We start from the raw sequence: 25,217 nt of genomic DNA on the forward strand, positions 1-25,217 counted from the left end.
ATCTTTGTTCGGCTCGGGGCAGTCTTCTCATGCTGCCATGTCCACCTCTAGTAGAAGCCTGCTGATGGCACTTTTTGAAGCTAGCAATAACTCCTGTGTCCATGGTTTAGAAATTTGCAGTCACGTTTGTGGGAAGGAAGAAAATCTCTGTGCACCGTAGGTTGGCCGCTGAGTGGCGCATATGGCTGTTATCTAAAATTAGCGCAACCTCCCTCCTCTCGTGCTCCATTTGGTTGCTACATTCTGCAACCCATTTCAGGAAAAGTTCACAGTTTATCTAAGCTTTCTCACTGTGGCGATAACGAACTGGTATTCAGATACCACCACGGAAGCAGTGAAGATTCTTGGCTTATTTAATGACAAAAGCAAGACACTTGTTGCTGCTTTTCAAATTGTCACACCTTTTTGAATTGTCATTTACTTGTGGGTTGATAAAGGTCCCAACGCTCGAAACCTAACGAAAAGAATACTGGCAAGTGCTGCAGTATCCTAGATAATTTACTGTAATACTTGCTTTTTAACCCTTTCAGGGTCAATACCGTACAAGTACGACCTCCATGAACCTCAAAATGGTCAATGGCATACATGTACGGTATCGCTTGTACATTTAAAAAGCGCGCCTCTTTCGATCATTTCTTGCTCTTGGCATGTGCTGCCACTCGACGGAAACGCGTGTAATTTTTTACTTGTGCCAATGCCTCTCTGTTTCTTTTGTTTTGGCAACGGCGCGTCGGCCATCGCTCGCGCGTCCGGGTGCGCGTGTACGCGCGCGGTGGCGAAGTGCGCGATTATTTAGATTATTTCTTTCGCTTGGTATGTGCTGCCACTTGACGGTAACACGTGGAGTTTTTTACTTGCGCCACTGCCTTTCCTTCTTTTTTTTTTATGACAACGGCGCGTCAGCTTTCGCTCGCGCATCCGGGCGCGCGTGCGCGGTAGTGGCGGCGGCAAGTGCGCGCTTCTTTCGATCATTTCTTTCGCTTGGTATGTGCTGCCACTCGACAAGAAGACGTGGAATTTTTTACTTGCGCCAATGCCTCTCCGTTTTTTTTTTCTTTTTATGGCAACGGCGCGTCAGCTACCACTTGCGCATCCGGGAGCACGCGCACGCGGCACTGGCGGCATGTTACGGTTTTCTCCTGCGGCGGACCCCGCTTGTTGCAGGCTCTAAACTGATCGCTATCTAGTTTCAAATCTCTCAAAGGGTGACCGCTTGTTACTCGATCGTTTATCGCCCATCGCGGCGCGATTACACCTGTTCCCAGGCAGCCGCGTATTTATACAAACGATGCTGCCGTTTTTGAGTTCCTTTTTTGTAGACCACAAAAGCTCTATTGCAACTTGTTGGCGATAAGTCGAAGGCTTCTCACTTGTTTCGGTTTCCAGACGTGCATACAACCATTTTTCAGTGCGCTTATCCTCTTATTCACGAATAAACATTGTGTATTTTACAACACAAACGATTTTTTCCTCACTTTACTGTCACTTTAAAAAAATTACGACCATATTTTTTTGAAATAGGTTCTTTCGAAGAATTTAAATCAGCAATAAAAGAATCGACCCTGGGGAGTCGCATTTGGCAAAAAAATTCGACCCTCCAAGGGTTAAGAGCCAGTTTCAGTTTTGCTACCCAGAAGGTGAATGTGTCGTGACATGATGACGCGTCTGCTCAATCCATTCCTGTGGCTGCCATGGCTGTCACATGCGAAAACAGCTAGAATAAATATATACAGCACCCTTGTTATCTCTTTCTTCATCTCGGGCACTGGTTCATGCGTAACCTAAAAAGAGAAATTGACATTCACCCGTGTGAAGCGCGAAGCTACAAAGGAAACCCACACGGGTTTCTCACCAACAAAGCTTCGTAGGTGAAGAAAACTTCATAGCTGAAGAAAAATCCGGGACCAGGATGAATTTTTCAACTGCGAAGTGTCCTTTCTGAAAATCCCGTATGTTCCCTTTCATGATACTCCCTCCACCTTGTTGATTCTGCAGAACTGTGTCAAAAATGTCTTTGCTGGCAGAAAAATAATCTGTTCTTTCACACGTCATTTTTTTTCCTTCTTTACATTTTTACGCACTTGCGAAATGTAGCTTTCTTGTACAGCTTTTCTGAATACTTGTGATTATGTTGCGTTATCAACTGTACCCACCCCTTCTGTAATACCCCTTGCAAAGGGGTTCTTTAAGGACATAAAACTGAACTGATTTACCATTCGAACATCTTCAGCTTGTAGGCATGTTGGCAGCATCGCTGAGCAGTACTACTATGCCTTTTGATGCAGCCAGAGGGAAGCATGTGGTACGACCTGTGGGAGCTGGCACCAGGTGGGAAACGTGTGCTGTTGCGGCACCAGGCATGGAATGACGCCGACGGACAGCTGGTAAGTTAGCAGAGCGCCGATTCCAGGGGCCCTGTTCCTAATTCACTAGTGCACTTCTCTGCACTGCATATCAAGTCCACCTGATGGCATCATTGTTCACATGAAGACGAAGTGGTAGCTGCACATGCTGGGGCTCGTCTCTTGCACGTGGATTCATCACGAGAACTAAGCCTAGATTTTTCGTGTTTTAATATACAAGCAAACTGGGTGCTTCTACTCGCTGTTTTTGACTATGCCGTTATTAGTTGGGCAGACTGCCTCATAGAAAGTTTGCTTTACAATTATGAAAAGGGATCTATTAGGCAATGAAAGAAAATGGTGGTTCTTCAATGGTACATGAAGGCAGACACAGTAGTTTCTCAGGTTATTTAAGCTGCTTTCTATGCTACTGAATGCAGTTGAACATGTTCGTACAGTGTAGACTGCTAATAATGTAAGTCTCCAGAGTAAGTTGCTGGAGTCGTGAACATCCGCACTATAAGCAGTACTGCACTATAACCCAAAAAACGATTTCATTGCGATAGCAATTATGTGGACACTGTAGACACATTTCTGCCGTTGCTGTCGCCTGTAAGGTTCCATATAATGTCCAAGGGCAATAAAATGATCGCCGCACACTGTATGCGGTATGTATGAGTGAAAGCTTGCGAGGGCGAGCTGGCAATCGCGGCTCAATCTCGCACACGCAAGGGAGGAAAGCGGCAAGTAAGCAAGGCTAGGGGGGAGGGTAGGGTAGGGAAGGGGGCTTTATTCCGGGGGGGGGGGGGGGGGGCACTGCACGCCCTCCGGGGCCACTGTATCTTGAAAGCCATCTGTGACGGGGGCACAGTCCGCTGTGTGCTGTTTTCGTGGCTTAGTTCGCATTTATGCGAGTTGCAGCGCGAAGGTCAATTCGCTCGACGCTGCTGCCGCGCTTCCTCACTCTAGCTTTGAGAACCCCACTTTCCTCACTTTGAGAACTCGTGGTGTAGTGCATTGAAATATTAGGGAACTTTCAAAGGATTGGAATTGGTTTGTTGAGGCAGGCCAGTGTACTGTATTTATTTTTATTTCTCTTTGTTCTTTTTGCCGGACATTTGATGAGACTTTGAAGCAGAAAATTGGGAGAGACTGGTAGATAAATTTTAGAAATCTGTTCGTATTCGTTTTTGAATTGGGTCACCAATTAGTGCGGAAAGCTGTTGTTGAAGGTATGGTGATAGGATGCTGCGTGCTTTTATTTTGACTGTACATAATATTGTTGCACCTGATAATATGACTATGGGCCCAAGCAAGATTTTGAGCATTCTTTATGATTTTTGTGGATGTTAATAAAGTCAAATTGAATGTACAGCCCGTGGAACAGTACATCATGCACACAGTCGTGATCACGACAGCAGTGCACGTCCTTATAAAAGCATGTTTGGCACATTGCTGTGGAGAAATGAAGTTGCATGCCATCTAGTGGTCTAGTGTATAACTTAATCATCTGGCCTGACTGGGTAGTTTTACTAAATTGCTTTATATTTATTTAATGAGCAACTAGAGGTGGCATTATTTTCTTGTCTTTTACTTGCTCCCAGTGCACGGTTATGGTCAAGCCCGAGTACCAGTCGCTACTAGGGGCAGAGGTTCTCAGTGCACTTGAGCAGATCCGGCAGATGGCACGGCTGTCACTTTTTCCACGATTGCTGAGAGGTGAGGTTACCACCCTGCGTCCTGTGTAAATGGTATTCTACAGCTGTACAGTAAGACCCCATTAACTCGAAATTTTAAAAACTTTGAAGAAACACGGTAGTCGATTGTGACATCTTCATCGTACGTTTCTAGGACTATCCGAATCGTGTCGAAAGCGCCCAGCACATCCCGTGCATTGGTTGTCTTCTCCCTGTGGCTTGTGCCCTGGTCTTTGCTGTTGTGGGTTTCGCGCGCGCTGCTTGCGATAGACTTGTCGGTCAACACTTCGTGAACGACCACATCTTCATCAGCGCGAATAAAATCGTCGACACCGACGCTATCGAGAACCTCGCTCTTGAGGTAACAAAGCGTGCCACGTGCATCGGGACTCGGGCACTACGCTCGTGGCAGTGAGCCTAGTGCCTGTCGGGTGCCAGCACCTTTGTAAACAAAGGTGGCGGCAGCCATTCAAGTGCAGTGTGGTGGTACTTCATGAAATTTAGGTGTGAAGCAAAGGCATTTTGGAGTCTGCTGACTTTGAGCAAGTAGATAATGTGTGGGGAAATGTCCCTTCAGTTTTCGCTGTTCGGGGGATTGCAGTTTAGCAACATTTCGTTGTCGAGAAATAAGAGATGCATTGAATCCTATGGGTGTTCGCTGGGGATAGTAACACATTTTGTTCTCGGAAGAATTTCATTGCTGCAGTATTTCTTTGTTGGAGGTTTCGAGTTTATTCGAAACAAAAGAATATGCATATTTTTTCGTGTAATTCTTATCCCCAATTGCAACACCTCGGAAAAGAAAAAAAAAGAAAATATCCCTGTGTATAACTCATAGAAATAACTGCATACAGCACCCAAATCTTTGTACAACAGATACACGAGTTGTCCTGATCGTATATATTCAACCAGCAGCTCTGTTTCCCACCCATTCAGCGATGCTGATGGTGGAAAGCTTTGCCCTAAGGGTGGTTTAATGGCAGCACCGGGCACGCTGCCATGAAATCACTCTTAGGGCAAAGTATGTGGATGTAAAGCATCAAGCTGAATTTGCGCAACACAGCATGAACTGCTGATTTCACGCAGTCAAGGGATGGTATTCTTGTGCGGTCACTTTCATGAAACGGAGCTAACGAGAGCTTCTTTCTTGCTGTTTGCCCAACCCTTGTGTGCATGCGTCTAATGTCGTGATTCTCGCAAAACCTCACGAAAGTCGAAAGTGGCCGTCTCTGAATACGTCCCGAGGTCATACTTCATAGATTTGCAATGACGCGCGATGCACAAATGCAGAAGCACTTTCCCAGCCTCAACCACCACAAAATTTTAAGCAGACTGAAGCATAACAGTGAGGAAGGAGCCTATAATCAAATTTTCTCAGCTGCTGGAGTTGCAAGAAATGTTGAACTTGCATTTTTGCATGAGAATATCTGAATAATGGCCCTTTGAAAATACACAGACTCCAAAGATGAACCCGTTTCCTTTTTTGCAAGTGAAGAACCAATTTTTCTGACATTACTCAATATATGGCTCTCATCTTAAGATTTTATGCAAATCCCGCAACTATTTGAACTAATCACTTAGAAATTAATATTCAGCACTAATTACTGCTGGCTTCGACTTTGCTTTAAACTGAAAAATTGATATTTGCACAGGCCTATTTAACAACTATGGTGGAACCTTGATTATACGTCCCCCGTTCATGCGACGACCCGCATTTTGCAACGAATTGGTTTGGTCCCGGCAAAACACCCATAGAAACAATGTATTAAACACGTCGATTATAGGACTCAACTTTACTCCAAGCCCGCCTCGTACCACTGCCTCTTTGGTAATGTCCAAGAGAAAGAAAGAAAGAAAAAAAAAGAAAAAAAACACCTAAGCAAAGACAGGCTGGCACGTGAGCACACTGCAGCTGGCTGGTAACGACTGTGCAATACCGTATTTACCTGAATGTAACGCGAGGGGCGAGTTTCCAGTCACAAAAAAAAAAAAATTAAAATAAACTGTGAATGAAGCGTGAGATCAATGAAGAAAAGAAATGCTACCTTTATTCAAGGAACTGCAACTCGGAAATAGTTCTCTTCACTCATCATCGTCGTTTGAAGGAGGAGACAGAGCTTTCCATGGGCGGTAATCTCTGGCACTCACTTTAGTAGGTAGCTCTACTTCCGCGAAATTTCGCGCGACTCGGCAGTGAAAGCGTCTCCGACAAGTGTTTCTGGCGCTGTCCTAAGCTCGCTGTCGGCCGTGCACTTTGAGCCTCGAGTGGTTCGTTGCCTCGCAAAAGCAAAACTATCTCCAAAAGGCCCAAGAATAAAGCCATCTTCCACCCTCGCGCTTGTTCCCAACTTAAATACTTCTTTAAAGACCGCACAACCATTTCATTCGGGGTCAGTACCAGGCCACTTCAAGTTCCACAGAGCCTTTCCGACTGGCCTCGCTTAAATTGGAGGGTCTGCCGCTAGTCTCGCCATCCGCAAGTCGTCGACTTGCTGACGTCGAAGCACCGAGCCGCTGCAGACTTTCCCAACTCCTCAGCCATCAAAATTACTCGTATCCCGAAGCGGCCGTCATACCGAATGCGCTGCTGTCGCCATAACGTTGCAAATGAACGAAGTCGAAGCACAAAAAAGTCGTAGGGTATTACAGCATCATAACTGGTCACAAGCACAGCGAAAGCGGCGTCGATTCCAGCCAAAAACAAGTTCTGACTTCGGTTGACTTGTCTATGGATTGGATCGAGACTTAAAGTTATAGGTTGCCAACGTAACGATGAAAGTCACGAGGTTTAGAATATTTGCTTTAAAATGACCAATTGAGTCGTTATTCGAATGTATCACGAAGGTCGTGTTCGAGCAACGAAAATCATGAATAAAGAACTCTCGTTACAATCGAATAAATGCGGTAATTGTTAAAATAATTAAATCTACTTTCCTTGGAGCAGTGCAGGGGGGTTTTCTGTAAGAGTCCACCTAGTGGACAGTCCACTAGGGGGACTGTTACAGAATACCCCCCCAGGTTCATGCTGCGGACATATTCAAGTGGTCTGTACCCGTTTTTTGGGTAAGACTGAGCGTCACTACCTATATTCTTCATTTTTCGATTATACGACGACCGGCTTATACTGACACGTTTACTTCTTTATCTTTCACCGGTGACCGCTTTTCACCGGCCAACAAATGTTAAACGTTATCGCTTGGTGCAGGACGTGCCTGCATGTATTGGGAGCTTCTCGAACATTATCGATTCTTCTGTCCGTTGTATGTTGTCACCGACGCTTATGTAATCTGATTGTATGAGCGACGCAAATTGTCTAAGTACTTTCTGGAAGACACGCGGGCACCAGGGATTACTCTAGAACCTTCAATGACTCATGTTTAAAAGCCGACGCGTTTCGCCGATCAGATTTCGACGATCGCCGACTGTGTTCGCCACTATCGTGCTTTGAGTGTAGCTTGCTTTTGTGGGCACAGGTTCACCCAATAAAGAATCAGTTGCGTCATTCACAATTTTATGACTGTTTTCTTCACTGTCACTACTATGTGACAATATGACGGTTTTGCGTGGCCCCCTCAAAGTTGTATAATCAGGGGTTCCACTGCACAGAGACTGCACTTTAAGTTGGTTTTAAGGCACTAATACAGTGAACAGGCAATCTCTTTTAGGGAACAAAGGAATGGGAAAAAGGCATGGCATGAAAAGCTGAAACCCTAGAGATCAGATGAGCTGTCAAAAGCTGATCAGTAAAAGAAAAACTGCTGATGTTTGAAATCAAGAAATATTAAGCTATAAAAATAAGATTTCTATCTGCTGTATTTCATGACAAAAAAATAAAACGGGCACGCAAGTGGACACAATTTGTCCAATGTTATTCACTAAATTCTTACAAGAAGTATTCAGAATACTCGAATAAGAAAGATTAGATGTAAAGATCAATGAAAAATGCATCACGAAACTGTTGTCCTATTTAAAAGTTCTGGAGATGACTGGCTACGAAGTACTGATGACTTAACCAACAGAGGGTGGGCTTGAGGATTAATATGCCTACTGGTGCTCCAACTGGTGGAAGCAAAACACACATGATTCAGTTGAAGTGACACATTAGCCCATTATTTTCTGGCATTGCCTTTTCCACAGTTGACGATCTCACCTGAGAAAGACAATCACACCTAAGTAGTGTAAAGTCAGATCTCGCCTAACTAGGGAGCTTTCTGATGACTTCGTGTGGCACTGTCAAAGCAGCATGTGTCTTGCTTTTTAGCAGCAAGTGCAGACAAACAGGCTGTCTTTCGAAACCAGACCATTTATGGCGAGCAAACGTTAGTTTCTCATGCCAGTTCTCCAGAATAAATTTCATAGATGCAAGTCTTGCGTATTCACATTATGACTTCCTGTATTCAAGAAGCATTCTGTAAATTGTAGTGTGTAGATTTTGCACTTCTGCAATTTTTGTTTTCTGCCCGTTTCTTTTAATGTGTGTTCATGTTGTGCCATTTATTTCAGAAACTGCGCTATATTGTGTTTTTTGGGCGCTGTCGAACTAAGTTTGTTTATAGTGCCATGTGTACACTCAAGCTACGACACTGTAGCTCTTTGCCTGCTGTCCCTTTCTCCTTTCTGAAGAGTGGAGTAAAGTTTCATTAATTCATTTGTTCATTGTTTTCCTCCACAATGGTGGGCGAATGCGCTCGCATTAGAAAGGCTAATTGTAGTTGCAGCTGCTAATGTGCTTAATATTCCTGTGCTGTGCAGTGAGAGTAGAAGTGCAGAGCGGCCACGTGTTGCTTGTGGAGGAAGTCAAGAGTGAACCTGACCACAAGGATCTCAGGTGCGTTCCAATGCCTGCCGCTGAAATGCTGTGAATTCATTGACAGAGGCAACATGCCAATTATGCGACATGCCATTTGCCTACTGGGTGTCCAAAATAGTAACTGGGCAGTGAGAAAACAAACATTCATATGTGACGATGATTAGTGAACGATGATGGTGTTTAGTGAACGATATGATAGGGCAAGACGTGCAGTTTGTCTGACAATCTCTCTGGGGTGCACTCATGGGATGGTTGTATGAGAACAGTCCTCAGACACTGCAGGACTTACGGACAGCCATTACGCAGCACATTGCACAGATAACTCCAGCAACCTCCACCGAGGGTTTAACAGTATGCAGAGTCATGTGCTGACATGTCTTCAAGCCGGTGGTGGCTGTTTTCAGCATCTTCTGTTGTGATCACTCTCTGTTGCCGTAAAACTAAAAGTAAAACTTAAGATTTTAAGGCCACCATTTCCACTGCCCGGTTACTTTTCGGACACCCAGTACATGGTGTCGATTATCACGAATCTTTACGAACTTGCTCAGCCTATTGTTCTAAATACCACTTACAGTGAAACCCCGATTATACGACGTTCTCGGGACCGCGGAAAAGCGTCGTAAAATGCGAGCGTCGTAAAATCCGAACACAGAAATTTATACGTACAAAAAACACTGTTTAGCACGACGTAATAGCGAGAAACTTCTGTGCAAACTACCACACACTTAAAAAAATCCTGTGAGCTTCTTTTGCACTTTCTTGGAGCCCAACCGCAAAAGCTTCCCCTCAAGTTTGGCAACGTCCGAAAGAACGTCCTCCGTGGCTTCGCGTGTACAAACGTAGCTCCTTATGCCATCTATGTGCCGTAGCATATCGGCAAATGACGTAGGGACGGCAACATCTGCGGCGTCGGCAGCGGCGGCGTCGTCTGATGTCGCAGTGTCGGCATCGGGCAATGCCTCCGCGATTGCATCGTCCAGCGACAGTTCGCTGCAGACGGCAACGTCGTCGTCGGCCTCCACGAACTCGGCGAAGGTTGTAGATGGGTGCAAGCGCTCGAAGTCGTCGTCGTCGACGGTGCTTGCATTCTCCTCCATCAAGGATGTGGAGTCGCCAGCGGTGGAGGCGTCAGCAGTGGAGGCAGTCTCTCGCACAAAGCCACAATGCCTAAACGAGTTCGCAATTGTGCTCTGCGACACTGCGCTCCACGAACTGGCGATCATGTGCATAGCGTCGAGCACGGAGATATTTTCCTCCTCGCTGCGTTCCATTGCCGCCAGCCGACGCTGCACAAGCCGCTTTCTGTAGCCCTGCTTCACGCACTTGATGATTCCGGCATCCAGTGGCTGCAGACAGCTTGTGCAGTTTGGCGGTAGAAACACCACCTTGACATTCCGCAGGCTGGTCGTGTCAGGTGGGTGGCATGGTGCGTTATCCATAAAAAGAATTTTTTGCGCCTTCGCACCCATTTTGTTGTCCAGCCGCTGCAGAAAGTTGGTGAAAATAGAGGACGTCATCCACGCCTTTTTGTTGAAATCGTAGCTGCACGGCAGCGTCCGAATATTCTTAAAGCACCGTGGCTTGCCAAATTTGCCTATAACGAGCACCGGCAGCTTCTCGGACCCGTCTTCGTTGGCACAAAACAGAGCCGTCAAGCGCTCCTTACTGCGCTTCCCTCCGTGGCAGCTGTCACCCTTGAAGGTGATAGTCTGCTCAGGTTGCATGTTATAAAAAATACCACTCTCGTCCGCGTTGAAAACGTCACAAGGCTTGTATGCCGCGATCAAGTCCGGCAGTGTTTCTTTCCACTCCTGCACTGTGGAAACGTCTACTGTCGAACTTTCTCCACAGGAGCGGCTGTAGACGATGTTATTTCGCTTTTTGAAACGATCTAACCATCCGTTCGACGCCTTGAAACCGTCAATGCCAAGGCGCAACGCCACGAGGTCGGCCTTCTCCTTGAGGATGGCGCCGTCAATATTGATGGCGGAGCTCCGCGCCTGAAGCAACCACTTTACCAGCACCTTTTCCAACTTCTCGTGCGCGCCTTCTTTGGCCATCTTCCGCTTGAGACCGAACTTGCTTGCGTTCTCAAGAATCGAATTCCGCTATCTTTAGCTCCCGGGCGATGCTTGCTTTTGTGGCTCCATGCCGCCTTTCGGCTTCTTCGATGATGCGCAGCTTTTCGCCGAGCGACAAAACTGCGCGCTTTCGCGACATCTTGCGTAGCCGTGCGTGTCGAGACGATCGCGGACAACACGAGCGAAGACCACGTTGTTTTCAAACGGCTGCTCGCAAAGAAAGAAACGCTTCCCCGGCGGCGTCTACTGCGCGACGAGAGCGGGAGAGAGAGTTCGGAAAGGGTACAGCGAATGGGGGAATACCACAACCTCGCCACTCCACCGACTCTACGGCCGCTAGGAGGGCGAGGGGAAAAACGAACGGCAGCGGAAAGCCGGAATGAACCGGTTTTCTGGGCGCTCGGCTTGCGATGGGGTGCCCTCCGCGATTGCGTGCCCTCCTGAAAGAGCCGTCGCGACGAAAGACGCCTGCATCATTTCCCTCTTGTTCGCCGTTCGGCCCCCCCCCCCCCCCCCCCCCCCCCCCCCCCGTTCCGCGTGGATCGTCGTGTAACGCGGGTTCGGCGTAAAATCGCGTCGGATAATTGAGGTTTTTAATGCATTGCGTCTATGGGGTTTTCACCGGGACAGGACTAATCCGTCGTAAAATGCGGGTCGTCGTAACACCGGGGGACGTAAAACCGGGGTTCCACTGTATAACTTAACCGCTTATAGTGCAGGACCGGATATAGTGCGGTCTTTTCAGACTCCCGTTAATTTTCCCATGGCACTCCATGTATACACGTATCGCTTATAGTGCAGTTGCGGGAAACAAAATACCGGTTACAGTGTGGCTGCCTGGGAGTACGGAAGTCAGCGGAGACGGCGAACGCTCCCCTCAAACGGGCGCCCCAAGGAGTGCTCGAGGAAGAAAGAGACGAAGTGGAGGAGAAGGGCACGTGGTGCTAACGAACAGCCAGTGAGGCTGTAACCAGAATCTTGAGTGCAAGTCGTGAAATATCACGAGGCGCATAGCGAGCGAGGGCCACGAAACGGCCAATGCTCGCTTCACGATAACGGCGGTAAACGAAACTTCAGCGAGCGAGCGGGCGGCGCTGGCACGGCGAAGGGCGCACGCGGAGACCGTGGAATGTGAGGGAGGAGGGCGGCAGGGAAGCGGATTTCGCCTCGGCAACTCCGCCGCTTCGGTGGCTCCCCGTGCCCGCCGCTACAGCCGGCCCGGCGCCAGCTCCCCGAAGTTTCGTTTTCTGCCGTTATCGGGAAGCGGGCGTTTGCCGGCGTGGGTAGTTTCGTTGGCCGGCCTGGGACAGCACCGCTGCTTCCCTCTGCGCTGTAGCCGCAGCGTGCAAGGTCAACACGTGACTAAAAAGTAGAGGAAGCATAAAGGAGAAAGAAGGGTTCACTGCCGTTCTCTACGCGTGGCTACGGTAGCGTGGCTGAGACATCGGCACGTACATGCATGTTCCGGTGCAACGCAGAATCGGCGACCTTGCATTTGAGAGAAGGGGAAATGTCCGCCGCGTTGTTGTTTTTTTTTTCGCGCGTCATTGAGGGGTCTCCCCTAAGCTTTTACTCTATGGCGGTGCCGGAGCAATGCCAGTCGGAGGCGCCGTCGCGTGATTTGGTTCGAATTAACGAGATTCGACTGTAAATTGAATGCAAACGTTCTAGCCGCATTCCTCGACTCTCGCATACACGTGGTGGCTCGGTGCACATGTTTTGCATATGTGCGGGCCTTGAAAATTGTTGCTTTGGTTATAGTGCGGTACCGCTTATAGTGCGGATATTCGCGACTCCGGGGACTTGCGTTATAAGCGGTCTACACTGTACTTGGTGTCTGCCCGTATTGCAAAGAAAAAGTATCCTCCAGTGAGAGCTATACAGTCATGTTGGCATTGATAGGCTATTGCCACACAAATTAACTATAGCGCTTCAGTTGCATCGAACACGAGCCATGCACCCACATACTGTGTCAAGGCGTATTGAACATTGCACTGTTTAGGCTGTAGTGGCTGGTTCATCGATGTTCGGGAAACTGCGACACCCGTCTTGCAAAAACTCGCCATCATTGATTGGCATCAACGTCTTGTCTCATATAAGCTGTAGCGTATACGTCAGGATTGATACTTGTGCTAGATGCTTACACGGCGCAGGAAATACATGCAATGCTTACAGTCGTGTGTGTGTGTCACAATCATTTCTTGCATTTTTCGAGGCCCTTAGTTTTTTATAGAATGGTTTGGGGCAAACATGTAGAAAAGTCAAACAAGAATACGGCAGCAATGCATGTAATAAAGAGATATTATAGCATATATTCTTCTAGTGCTAAGTACATTGAGTTGGTTGAATAGAGCTGTGGCCGTGCGCATATGTTCCATTCCTGACTTGTTTGAGGGCCAAATGAGTGAAAAAAAAGTGTCGCATTACAAAAGGGAACACCCAACTTTGTATTGATCGTCTGTGCGAGACGAGGTGTGGAATGACCCTATGAGAAGTTCAGATTTCAATTCTTGGTTCAGATGATAGGTTTTAAAGAAAATCGGGAAAATCAGTCAGTAGTGAGGCTTTTCTGTGCAGTGAGACAATAGAAGGCTTATGTTTCAGCTGCTTAGATTACACTCTAGATGTGATGATGATGATCAGCTGAAATAATGTGAGCACTGCGATTATGAACTGATTCTAGAATATTGGTAATCATGATGCAAATCCCATACAACAGTTTGCATTGGTCTAAATTAAAATGAACAAATGTTCATTCGCTACTTGGGTTCTTTGCACTTTTGTGTGATAGGACAGACAGGGTATAAGCTAACAGTTGGTCCTAGTGCAGCAACATCAAACCGGTTTTGCAGAGGAACTGGTTATTCGATACCGGTTATTAGAATTTGAAAACCAGATATTCGGACAGCCAGATATTTCTTCTGTACTTGTGCCTAAATTACCTTTCGCTCTCTCTTGTATTATATTTGTAATATTTATACATGCAATAGAACCGAAAATTTTAATAAGCTATTAGCAACATCAGATATTCTTGTCTGAATGTTCGAATATCCGGCTATTTAAACCAGATATCCTGAATATCTGTTTCTTGAAATTCGGTGAACTGGTTTTCGAGACCGGATTCACTTCCCTCCGGTTAAACCGGATAGCTGGTTTGACGGATATTTGCAAGCACTAGTTGGTCCCATGCTGCATCATGCCTAGCAGGGAAGCACGATTCCCGGTTGTACAACCGTGCCCGCTTGCGTGCAGGTTCTACATCTGCTGCGACCAGTGCCAAGACTGGTTCCACGGCCGGTGCGTAGGGGTGCTGCAGAGCGAGGCGGACTCCATCGAGGAGTACATCTGCCCCACGTGTCAGCGCAACAGCAACATCAACCAGGCCAACCTGAAGCCCTTGCAGCCAAAGGACTTTGACAACCTGCGCAAGCTGCTCAAGAGCCTTCAGGTGAGAGGGAGAGAGAGAAGGCACCACACTACCCCGTTGGGACAGCTGCGCACTTGTCTGGCTAGATGCAGTAGTAGCGTGCACTATGAGGAGTGGCCGCGTTTCAAAAATTGGCTGTTCTAGGCGAGGCTATGACCTAGCCTAACCCATTCAGGTTTTGGGGAACTCTGTTCTCCGCTAAAAAAGGTTTGATTCGGCCGCTTTAATGTCACTCCTTAATGCACAGCAGATTTTGCTGTTGTGTTGCTGCGGCACTTGCTAAACTATAAATTCCGTATTTACTCGAAAATAAGTTAACATGAATATACGTCGACCCCTTTGTGTTAAACTCATTGAGAAATAAAAACGCTTAATTGAAATACAGCTTGACCCCCATACCTGTATTTAAAAACAAAAAGCTTCGAACATGACGCACCTCTGTTTGCTGTAAGGGCGGCTACTAAATCGCTTCAGTCAATGTCACAAGCTGCATCTTCGTCGAACTGCCAGGGAAGTCGTCGTCCACAGTAAGCCTAACGACGTCGTTCCTGGGTGCCATCGAGTGTGTTGGGATATGCAGAATCCCTTAAAAATGAGTATGGATTATCTCCAGACCGGCTTTACAAAGGGCACGACGGAGGAACTCCGTTAGCTTGCAACTACTGCTAGCTTTGTTGATGAATGTCGGTTGAGACTCTTTGGTCACGGATATAGGTTGATTGCTCATTTTGGGTAACATATTGGGAGAAAAAAAGGTCTACCTATATTTGAATAAATACGGTATGTGTCACTTGCTACTCTTAAGAGGGCAGCTAATATCACAACTGTGTGTTTAAATTGCATGGTCGCTGGTGCGCCAGCTCATTAATGTGCCTGTGACAACTCTTTTTTTTTCCTTCCCTTGCCTCTGGGTGACAGACGCACAAGATGGCCTGGCCTTTCTTAGAACCTGTCGATGCAAAGGAGGCACCTGACTACTACACAATCATAAAAGAACCTATGGGTAAGTCGCAGTTCTTATTCTGACCGGTTATTAAGGAAACTGAAGGCCAGTATGGAATGCTTCTGCAAGAGATGATTGTGGGAACGAGACGGTGATGGTTCCTGCTGTCACCATTTACATAAGTTCAATCAAAGAATGAATGTACAAAGTAAGAGCTTGCTTCAAAATGAAAGCAGCACTAAAAGGTGTTTGTAAGCATGATGCGAATCCCATACACAGCTTGCATAGTCTGACTTGGAACTAACAAATGTTTATTCAGTACTTCGGAGTCGTTGCATTCTTGTGTGATGGGATGGACACCGCTGTAAGCAAAATAGTTGGTCCCAAGACGTAGAATGTGCTGCATCATGCTTAGTAGGGAAGCATGCCATGCTTCATTTTACAACCGTGTTTGTTTGCATGCAGGTTCCTTAATGGTGATTTGACCGGCACATTATGTCTAGATGATAAGTAGTGTAACACCTGCTTTTTTTTTTTTTTACTGGTGCAATAAGGAGACTGCTATGCGTTAGATAACGTGGTCACTGCATGACACCATTGAAAGAAATGAAGGCAAACTCTAGAAAGCCAAGCATTGTTCTCTGTTCATTTTTGCAGACCTGCAGACCATCGAGCGACGGTTGCAGACTCGCCACTACGAGAAGCTGAGCGAATTCATCGGCGACATGACCAAGATATTCGACAACTGCCGCTACTACAACCCGCGCAACTCGCCCTTCTACCAGTGCGCCGAGGTGCTCGAGGCGTTTTTCGTCCACAAGATCAAGGTGTTCCGCGAGAGCATCGCGTGGTGACCCGAAGGCGTAGGAGACACCGCGGAGTACTCTCCTCCCCGCCACTGAAAGAAGGCGCGCATTGTGACGACGCACACCGAACTGCGTACTACAGTGAACGTGAACGCTTATCGCGCGCTGGCGCTGTCGACTAACGTAACGCGCGCCGTCGGACTCGTACGTGCGCCGGCCGTGTCGCTTTGCATACAGACAAGGCCAGGCTCCGTGGAGCTGTGCGTGTGTGGAGCTGTTCGTCGAGGTTCGGACAATGATGAAGATGGCAGGCATCATGTTGACTGTGTCACCGTTCTGCCTCGACGCTACAGCATCTAAGTGTCGAATCATCACTTGGACTTCGGGCGATGGAAAAAAAAAAAAGTTTGTACATAGTGTAGAGGGAGATTTCTCTTCATTGCCATAGCAGCCTCATTAATACAGCGCGCACCACCAACACCATTCTTTTTCGTTTGTTTATTCCTTTTGTGCTGTTTACCTCCACACGTTTTTGTAGAGCCACGCTCGAAGCGCTGTTCTTTTGGCAGCAGCGTGTCTCTCAAATTTCTATTTCTTGCGCGTTGCAAGTGCAAAATCATGACCGGTAGACTTTTTTTTTTTTTTTTTTGATGTGCATTTCATCCCCCCCCCCCCCCAAACTTTTCATGAAATTTGTTTTTAAAGTGTGAATAAGGGACGACAGCTGATGAAATTATGTATTAATATGTACAGGTTAAGGGGGGGGGGGGGGTATGCAAGTGGTTTTGTAAAACGGCGCCGAACGTTTTCATGTGTCACTGCTGGCCTTGTTTATTCTCTACTGAAACATGACAAAGACGTAGACTTCAGTTTTTTGTGTCTATGTGCATGCGTGCCAGTGTGTGTGTATTTAGTTGCAAATTGTCTATGCATTTTTTGAGATGAATGCCCGAAGCTTGCGTCGGAGACTGGAAACATGCATGTTACCTTGGACTCGCTTTGCAAAGCTTTGTTTTTAATTCTTTCAAGCATTGTACATTGTGGTCAGCAGTAAATATTTATTCCGTTAAAAGAACAAGTCTGGATGCAGGCAAGGTGTTGCGGCCAGTGACAAAGAAGAAAAGGAAAAATGCGTTGGAAAACGACCTTTGCCGTTATTTCTTCAGAAAATCAAAAGGTCGTGGCCCACGAAACTGTTATAATGGTCAACTCATGGGTGGGACAGCGAAATTGTATTAGTCACTTTGGGCGACATACCAAAAGACGGCGTCCAGTACAAAAACTGCACAGTAGCTTTTGTTTAGAGCTCATGCCTGCTTGCACGACGCTCATTTGAATTTTTTTTTAATTGCTTGTGCCATCTAGTTACATGTATAAAATACGTGAAGAAAGAAACCTCAAAACTATTTCATTGAGTGCTGTGCTTTTAGAAAAGAAAAAAAATTTGAGGAGTCAAACTCCTTTAACACCAATGTACTATCACCACAAATTCAAATGCAAACAAGTCACAAAACAATGCTTTTTTTTTTAAAGGTTTGTGACAAGGAAATCTTAATGGACGGCATAAAGACAAAGGCCTAGTTTCTGATAGTTTAGGTACAAAGCAGCCTCTGCACGAAGTTTTACATTTGAAATATAAGCGGATGTGTCGCAAAAGGATTGCAAAAATTATATTTTCGATACTTAAACACAGATGACACCATTGCCACTCAGTAGAAGTGACAGAACTCGAAACCTTGAGAACTAGGTTTCCTAGGTTGGACAGCAATATCGACACATATGCCTGCATATGGGATCGGCGTCACATTTTCTTACCACCAGGTGCACATGTCGGCTGATACGGGGCGATGCGAGATATAATTTAAAAATGAGGCGATTGCCAACCCTGCCGCGTTGCAAAGATTATTTCACCTGGATATGCTACTTGCAGCCCATTGAGCTAGAGTGAAAAGATTTAGTTGCAGGCAACCTTTTAATTCAGGCTCCAAAACAAAGCCTGGAAAAAAAAAAGCTACACAGGCCAAATAAATGTCGCACACCCATGTAATTACGCCGTTCTGATAGGGTTTCTTTCCTGTTTGCATTTCAATTTATGGTGATGCTACCAACCAAAGTGCATCTGTACGTTCACAGCAAAGCAGCCAGCAACATTTAACTACCACCTCTTCTGAAGAAGCAAATGGATTGGGGCATGTCTGCCAATAACGTGGCCGAATCAAAAAGCCGGTTTCCGGACCTGGAGTGTCATTTTTTTTTCTTTCTTTTTGTGTTCTCTGGCAACATACATTCGTGTTTTCTGGAGCACCAAAGCGCCCTGTACATAACCATTACCATTGTCTCTCACCACCTGCTTGCCCTCCCAACAACATTTGCAACCACGTCTGCACAGGTGCGCCGAGCGATTCGCCGCCGCTGCCGCCGGCTTTTGTTTATAATGGAGTCCTAAAAGCAGTGACAAATGATGCTTGCTCGTTGCTTTCTGCACACAACGCCGGCGTGGCCTTTTTTGGGCCGCACCGGCACTTTTTAACCATTTCTGCACTCGAATGGGTAAGAGGGGGGAACATATGATGCGTCACACATGGGAGTGTACGAACGTACATGTTGCAAAAATGGTTAAAATAAAGATGACAAAAAAGGCGACTCTGCTACTACGTTGCGAGATGTGTAACATTGTAAACATGTTATTTGTATGAAAAACAACAAAAAATAAATTATATCGAGCAAGAACGAGAAGCGAGTAAGTGGCTCACTGCTGTGGTGTTTGCTCTACCAACCCGAGATTTCCTCGGAATATCCAGTACCGTGTGTCTGGTTGGTTGCACAGTGTTTCCAAAAAGTTACTCTTGAGCTACTGTGACAAATACAGTGCAATCTCGTTGATTCGATCTTCACGGGAACCGGGAAATAAAGCGTATCATTCGAAAATCGTATCATCTCACGTATTATCCAACCAAATCGTATTATCTGGGGGAAATAAATATGTATCCCGAAAAATGTATTGCACAGAGTCGTATCAACGAGGTTCCACTGTCTATTGTCCATGGCAAAACAATGGGTAAGATACAAGCAGCCTAATGCTTCTGTATAGACAGAAATGTCTTTTATTCCTCATTCTTGGAATACCTTTATATAATTTTGTTTAGTTAATCTGACAACCCAATTATGTAGCGTTCATGTTTTCTTTATGGGTACGTGCCATAGTGGAGAAGCATCGTCATCATCAAAGCACTGTATGTACTCTGTTTCAAACATAGCACGCTATGCGACGAAAAGAAAGAGTGTGCCCCATATGAAAGAGAGATAGGCATGTGTCATGTAATTGAATGTAACATTGTCTCTTACTTTCACGTTGCACAATACAATGTAATTATTACACAGAAGGCGTTGCAGACCTGAACCTATTTACCAACAAACAAACGGAGTGACTAGTTTCTGTGGCCAGCGGCCACAGCGCACCGCCTGCGCTCGCAACCAGAACATAGTATATGTTGCGTACTGTAAGCTGCACAAATGGTAAGTGATTTTACGTAACCTAAAGTCCAGGAGTTGTAGATGTTACATATGAAGTAGTTATTACGTAGAGAGCATCATAGATAAAAAAGACTGCAGTGCGAAATATGTGGAGCGAGGCTTTTCTGACTGCAATACTAGCACAGCTTCCACATTGTTGCCTGCCAAGTAGGAAACGAAGTAAATAAAAGTGTTTCTCGCCGATGTTTAGTGTGCAGCAAATATATGCTTATAACAAATCTTGGATATAAGGAAGGTATTTTAGTGTCGGATCCAACTTATTGTGGGGTTCAACTGAATAGGCCAACAGATACAAGCAGTGCTGTCAGAATCATTTTTTTCGGATCCAACTTATTGCGGGGTTCAACTGTATAGGCCGACAGATACAAGCAGCGCTGTCAGAATCACTTTGTCGCTTGTTGGTGTTGTTACCTGTCCTTAAAGATACAGTAAAGCCCCGTTAACTTGAAGCTGTAAAAACCGGAAAAAATTCGAGATAAGTCCTCCGACCGAGTATAGACCACATGGAGCCTTTCCAAAATGCCGCTAGTAATATTTTCGGTCACTTCCGCATGCATCGGCACCGGAGGCGTTGGCATCTACGGGCAACGTCGTTACTGGCACGGTGCCAGGATTGCATGTTTGGCACAGAGTCGGGACGATTGATCCTAATGAAATAATTGAAGCCAGTCATCCGAGCATCACCGTTTTCAGGCATCCAAAAAGCTGGCACTGCTACTTTATGCATCTCAAAAAATTCCGGACAACTTAATTCCGACAACCGAACTATGGAACAGCACAGTTGCCACGCCTTTAGTAGACGCCCACGAGTGATGCGACCATTTACGCCTCACAGTCGCACGAGTATAACCCAGCATCCTTAACAAGTCACGATTTCGCTGAAACGCTGTAGGCTCACTATGATGGCTTCTTTAGGGCACAGCGTGTGGGCTGATTGCGCCTGCTGAAAAGTGCTGATCATTATGCAAGGTCACGATTAATACGTCACTGATGTGTGACCAACAGCATCGTAAATGAGAGGGGGGGAAAGAAGACTGACTCCCAGCTCACCGCTGCCACGCGAGGCACAGCAAAGTGGCAGTGCGCAGCCGCGCAAGTGCATGCGAGCGGTGATAGAAAGAAGGGAGAAAGGATCAGTGAGGAGCGTGGCCCGCACCTGGCTCGGCTGGGGAGATGCCGCCGGGCAAAAAAGTGAGTGCAAGCGACGCTGCCCTGTTGCCTTTCTAGAGCGCAGCTCTTCGGCGCTCGTTCCTGCGGCGAGCGTCGGCGTAACCAAGCGAACAAGCACAGTGAAGGATGAAAGAGCGAACCCGGAGCACAGTGTGAGATGAAAGACGGCAATAGCGAAGAGAGCGCGAAGAAGAAAGCAGAGGAAGAGGGTATGGCGAAAGCAGTGAGAAGAAAAGCGCAGTGCCGCACAAGATGGGCTCTGCGGTGACAATGGCTACGAGATGGCGCCAGAGTAGCACGCGTCGTCTGGGAGGTTTGTCGGCAGCGGCTGCTGTGAATCGCGCCCTAGGCGTCACTCATGCACTGACTCTTGCGACCTGCCCGATTAGCGGGGCAGTCGCATCACACCTCTCTCCGTTTGCAACATGCCGCATGAGGCAAGATTTTCTGCGCTAGCCAATATCGCAAAATGAAAACATGTATAGAGCTGCGCTCAGATTTCGCATTAGGGAGTACCGTAATTGTGGGTGAATTTTTTTCCTGCCATTTTCTAAGTCGAGATATCTGGAGTCTGGCACCACAACTTTTCGAGATAACAGGTGAAAAAACACATGGGTTGAAACCACGACCAGAAAAAAAATTCAACTTAACCGATATTCCGAGATATCAGAGTTTGAGTTAACGAGGGTTTACTGTATAACACTACCGTTGCACACTGCAAACACTTTAGTTGCCCAAGAAGTTAGATTACTATAGTAAAAAACAGAAGAATATGAGGTACGGCAATGTAATGTTTTAAAAAAGTTGCAGATGCAGAATTGTGACTAGGAAAAAAACTAAATGTCACTTTCACTCTGAAACGGTGACAAACGCAGCACTTGATGCACGAGACGTTAGTCGGAACGTGGCTTTTTGCCATGCATGAACACATAGTATGCAATGGCTATGGAACAAAGGCTGTACGTCACGAGCGTAGTGGTCGAGACCAGGAACCCATCCTCCAGACATCCAACGGGCACTTCTGCTGATAGATCATTCAACTGCAACAGAAAATATACATATTTTTCTTGCTGATGAGAACGAGTCGTCCATTACACAGCTGTAAGACCAGGTTAAACAGCAAGATTTCATGTAGAACTTGTACTGCACAATTAATTTCAGTGATCTTAAACTTTCGAAGCAAGTTATAAGCACTAAAATGCAGCAATACCCTCTGCCAGTTTGCTGTTGGCTTCAAAACATTCATTGGTGAGCAAGAAACTTACATTAGCAACTTTCAGTTGCTTCCACAAGCATGTACGCTCCATGTTGGCTGCATCACAGGGGAGGTGATGAAGATCTTCGCACGTGTCTGGGAAGTCTGTGTGGAAATGCAAGTGAGACCAGAATGAGAGACCCCAAAGTTTTTCACCTTTCTTTCACAGGTTACTGAAGAGACATAATAAACTGAGGGCATGCTGTCGTCACGGGTTATTACACAAGTGGTGGGATTTTGATATGCATGCAATGTGTCAAAGCAGCGGCCTTGTGCCTTGATGCTTCAGCATCTTGTGTCGGAGCATCAACCTTGTGGTACTTAATTCTTTATCACCACGTAGGCGCACAAGAGCTTTCATTTTGACTTAGCGTGCAAAGTAAGTGCTTTTACCTTGCTCCAATGCTAAGGGCAGAAGACTAGGTACAACCCACCTCTATTTTGACCTTTATTGTGAAGAAAATATCGCCAGCAGGCTTGGTGATGCCAATTAATATACATCAGATGAAACAGAATTGCTGCAACATTTCTGAAACGAATCTAGTATTTAATTTAGAACTGTTGTCGGGGTTGCACAAGGGAAACCAGTGACATCTTTTAAATGGTAGTGTCTGATAGTTTGATGTTTTCTACTGTTGCTGCTACGACTCTCGCAGAACATGCAAAGCTGGTTGAAGTTATTCGAGGGCATTGGTAGGAACAGACAATGGTGCTTTCCCAGCGTCCTGTCGTTTCTACTCAAACCGTGAACCAACAAGCCCAAATGCGTACGCTTAAACCATGTTTGAATTAACAGCAGTCAGCTGCCTTAAGGATTACTGGTATTTCATAGTGCTAGAGGGCTGACACACTGCACTCTAAAACAGTGGGTGTGGCACAAACCTAGGTCTGGGTGCCTGAAGTAGATGGACGGTGGAGGTAGCGTCACTTTGGCAAAGGGCCCATCAGTGAGACAGTTCTGTGCCTTGTGGTACCGCATGTGGACAGGCAGGGCCGCCAGCGCGGAGGTCTCGTTCAACGGCAAAAAGGTGAAGACGCTGTGCCCGCTGGCCTGATGCGCCATTTCTTCCACATCCACCTTGCCGCGTAGTCCGAACTATGCAGACGCGAGACAGGAAATTGCACGACATTGTACAGTAACCTGCGTTTTTATTTTAGCAAATTAGAAGACTGTTTATTGCTGCTTTGTTTCTTATTTTTAATTGCACAGCAGGACTGCATGAATTTCTTGGTCTGCATCATTAAATAAAATATCTGGCACAACTCTTTACTTACATGGATTTAGAGAGACCTTTGATTGCTGATAGATGGCAAAACCAAGTCTCTGCAGTAGTTTAATTAATCCTCCAGGGGCCGTATTCTGAAACGTTCCACTAGGCGAAATTTCTTTTTTCGCTTTCAGGCGTGCGCTGATTGGCTGGTTGAGCAAAATTGAATGATGTCGTGCTCAACCACCCAATCAGCTCATCCAATTTTGCTAAAACAGCCAATCAGCGCGCGCCTGAAGCGAAAAAAGAAATTTTGCCTAGTGGAACGTTTCAGAATACGGCTCCAGTAGCAACGTATGCATATAGAGAGGGCCAGTTTTTAATTGAATGGCGCAGACCAAAAATCTGACCAATTACTGCAGAATTCAAGGGAAAACAAAGCAGCGGCAAGCACAGAGTGTTCTTTTGAGGTTGTTTGAATAAAGACGTGGTCCACTATATGCGTAGTATAAATCAACAAGCTGAGAGACAGCACAAATGGTTTGCTATTGTTACCCGACAAATTGCACTTTTTCCTTGTATTTTAAACCATGCTGAATCGACTAATACACTAAAAAAACATGGATCATTTCAAATCTGAGAGGCAAATACATATATTTTTTTTTATATTTATAGAAGCAGTAGTATATGTGATGCTCAGTGTATATATACATTCTAAAACACCACAGTACGTATAAAATTAGATTAACTGAGAACACTAACTTATTTGCCCCACCTAACAATGATTTCAACACCAGAGAAACCATATATGTCGCATGCTGTGAATGTACTCCATCGACCCCATTAGTTCCCAACGAAATTAAGGAATTGACAGCTAATCTACAAGTGTGCAAGGCCAATACTCGATCGTGTTTCTTTTCGATGCACGTGTCATTTTCACTGCAAATATTTCGCCCTCTCGCTTAATTCATGCCGCCGATAATTTGTAATCACGCGTGCTCTAAGCCGGAGACAATTTATATGCGTACATCACTCGAAGCTGGCTTCCCCACATGGAGGAAGTGCATGTGGTAATGTGTACTTCAATTCACCTGACCCGTACGCATGCCATTTGGGTGAAATTGCGAGCATCGCGACAGTCGGGGCGGGTTTGCATAACTTACCGTGGCATCACTGTCGTCGAGAAGCCGCAGTTGGTGAGCATCAACATAGGCGCCCGACGGTACGGCTTCCAAGAGCAGTAATGTAGGGGGCCGACCCTTGACTTTCAGTCGATTTCGCGTGTGAATGACAGTTTGCAGGTCCCTTGAACATGAAAGAGAGGCGTGAACAAAAACATTTTGACCGCTCCTTTGACGCCATAAACCGGTCTCTCTCTCTTTGCTTTTCACAACTGCTACAAGCCACAGCCAGAAACTCCGTACCTGTGGTAGCCCGTCAGAGCTAGGTTTCTTTCAACAATGATGTCTGGTTCTTCTTTGCAAAGCTTTGCGCCATTATTCGGCTTCGCCTTGTTCACGGCTGCGTTGGCTTCAAGCGCAGAAGCAAGCGCTAGCGCTAGAGCTAAACGCACGCTAAAAGCCATGGGTGCATTCAGCGCAAAATATGAAAAGTGCAGAAACGGTATGAAGCAGCCGATTTTTTGTTCTGTATTCTTTCAGGGGCGCGTTTCGAGTGGGCACCTGGCGGCAAGGCTTCATTGCTTCGTCCAATCCACAACGTCGTTTGAAATGGCGGAATATTTGAAAGTTTCCTTTTCTCGGGTACAGCGAGGACTGCGCAAGCACGTTCAGCTATTTATGTATAGTTGTTTATTCCTTGATTCGTATGCATCGTGAACGTAGGTACACATGGATGTTCGATATACGTGGCTATGTCTTTATAATAATGGGACACTATAGTTCCACTGGAAATGTTGAAAAGGCTTCACGCAAAAGTGACGTC

At 46.1% G+C, this 25,217-nt stretch overlaps 4 protein-coding genes across 6 annotated transcripts; 2 read left to right on the plus strand and 2 right to left on the minus strand.

Moving 5' to 3' along the window:
• The first annotated feature begins 2,291 nt into the window (after positions 1-2,291).
• Positions 2,292-8,901, plus strand: LOC119434773 (uncharacterized). The gene is made up of 3 exons (XM_037701849.2): positions 2,292-2,384; positions 3,947-4,061; positions 8,792-8,901. Exons 1-3 carry the CDS (start codon positions 2,298-2,300, stop codon positions 8,899-8,901), a joined length of 312 nt encoding a protein of 103 aa, XP_037557777.1. The 5' UTR covers positions 2,292-2,297.
• Positions 8,902-9,574: 673 nt separating this feature from the next.
• On the minus strand, positions 9,575-10,909 carry LOC119434775 (tigger transposable element-derived protein 6-like). The gene has a single exon (XM_037701851.1). It carries the CDS (start codon positions 10,907-10,909, stop codon positions 9,575-9,577), a length of 1,335 nt encoding a protein of 444 aa, XP_037557779.1.
• A 3,202-nt stretch (positions 10,910-14,111) lies between these two features.
• LOC119434776 (nucleosome-remodeling factor subunit NURF301) lies at positions 14,112-18,836 on the plus strand. Its single transcript, XM_037701852.2, has 3 exons — positions 14,112-14,378; positions 15,276-15,360; positions 15,958-18,836. Exons 1-3 carry the CDS (start codon positions 14,127-14,129, stop codon positions 16,152-16,154), a joined length of 534 nt encoding a protein of 177 aa, XP_037557780.1. The 5' UTR covers positions 14,112-14,126; the 3' UTR covers positions 16,155-18,836.
• On the minus strand, positions 18,630-24,954 carry LOC119434777 (phosphatidylinositol-glycan biosynthesis class X protein-like). 3 transcript variants are annotated; one of them, XR_007464588.1, is made up of 6 exons: positions 24,698-24,954; positions 24,437-24,578; positions 22,948-23,161; positions 22,076-22,170; positions 20,797-21,850; positions 18,630-20,593 (listed from the first exon to the last, which is right to left on the minus strand). XR_007464588.1 is itself a non-coding variant. In XM_037701853.2 (5 exons), the coding sequence occupies exons 1-5, from the start codon at positions 24,856-24,858 to the stop codon at positions 21,704-21,706; spliced, it is 759 nt and encodes a 252-aa protein (XP_037557781.1). In that variant the 5' UTR covers positions 24,859-24,954; the 3' UTR covers positions 18,630-21,703. The 3 variants fall into 3 exon arrangements, 1 of the variants encoding a protein (XP_037557781.1); XR_007464589.1 differs by having other exon boundaries at positions 18,630-19,847; positions 20,512-21,850; XM_037701853.2 differs by having other exon boundaries at positions 18,630-21,850.
• Positions 24,955-25,217: the final 263 nt, after the last annotated feature.

The sequence above is a fragment of the Dermacentor silvarum genome, unplaced genomic scaffold (genome assembly GCF_013339745.2).
Source record: "Dermacentor silvarum isolate Dsil-2018 unplaced genomic scaffold, BIME_Dsil_1.4 Seq24, whole genome shotgun sequence".
Classification (NCBI taxonomy): Eukaryota; Metazoa; Arthropoda; class Arachnida; order Ixodida; family Ixodidae; genus Dermacentor; species Dermacentor silvarum.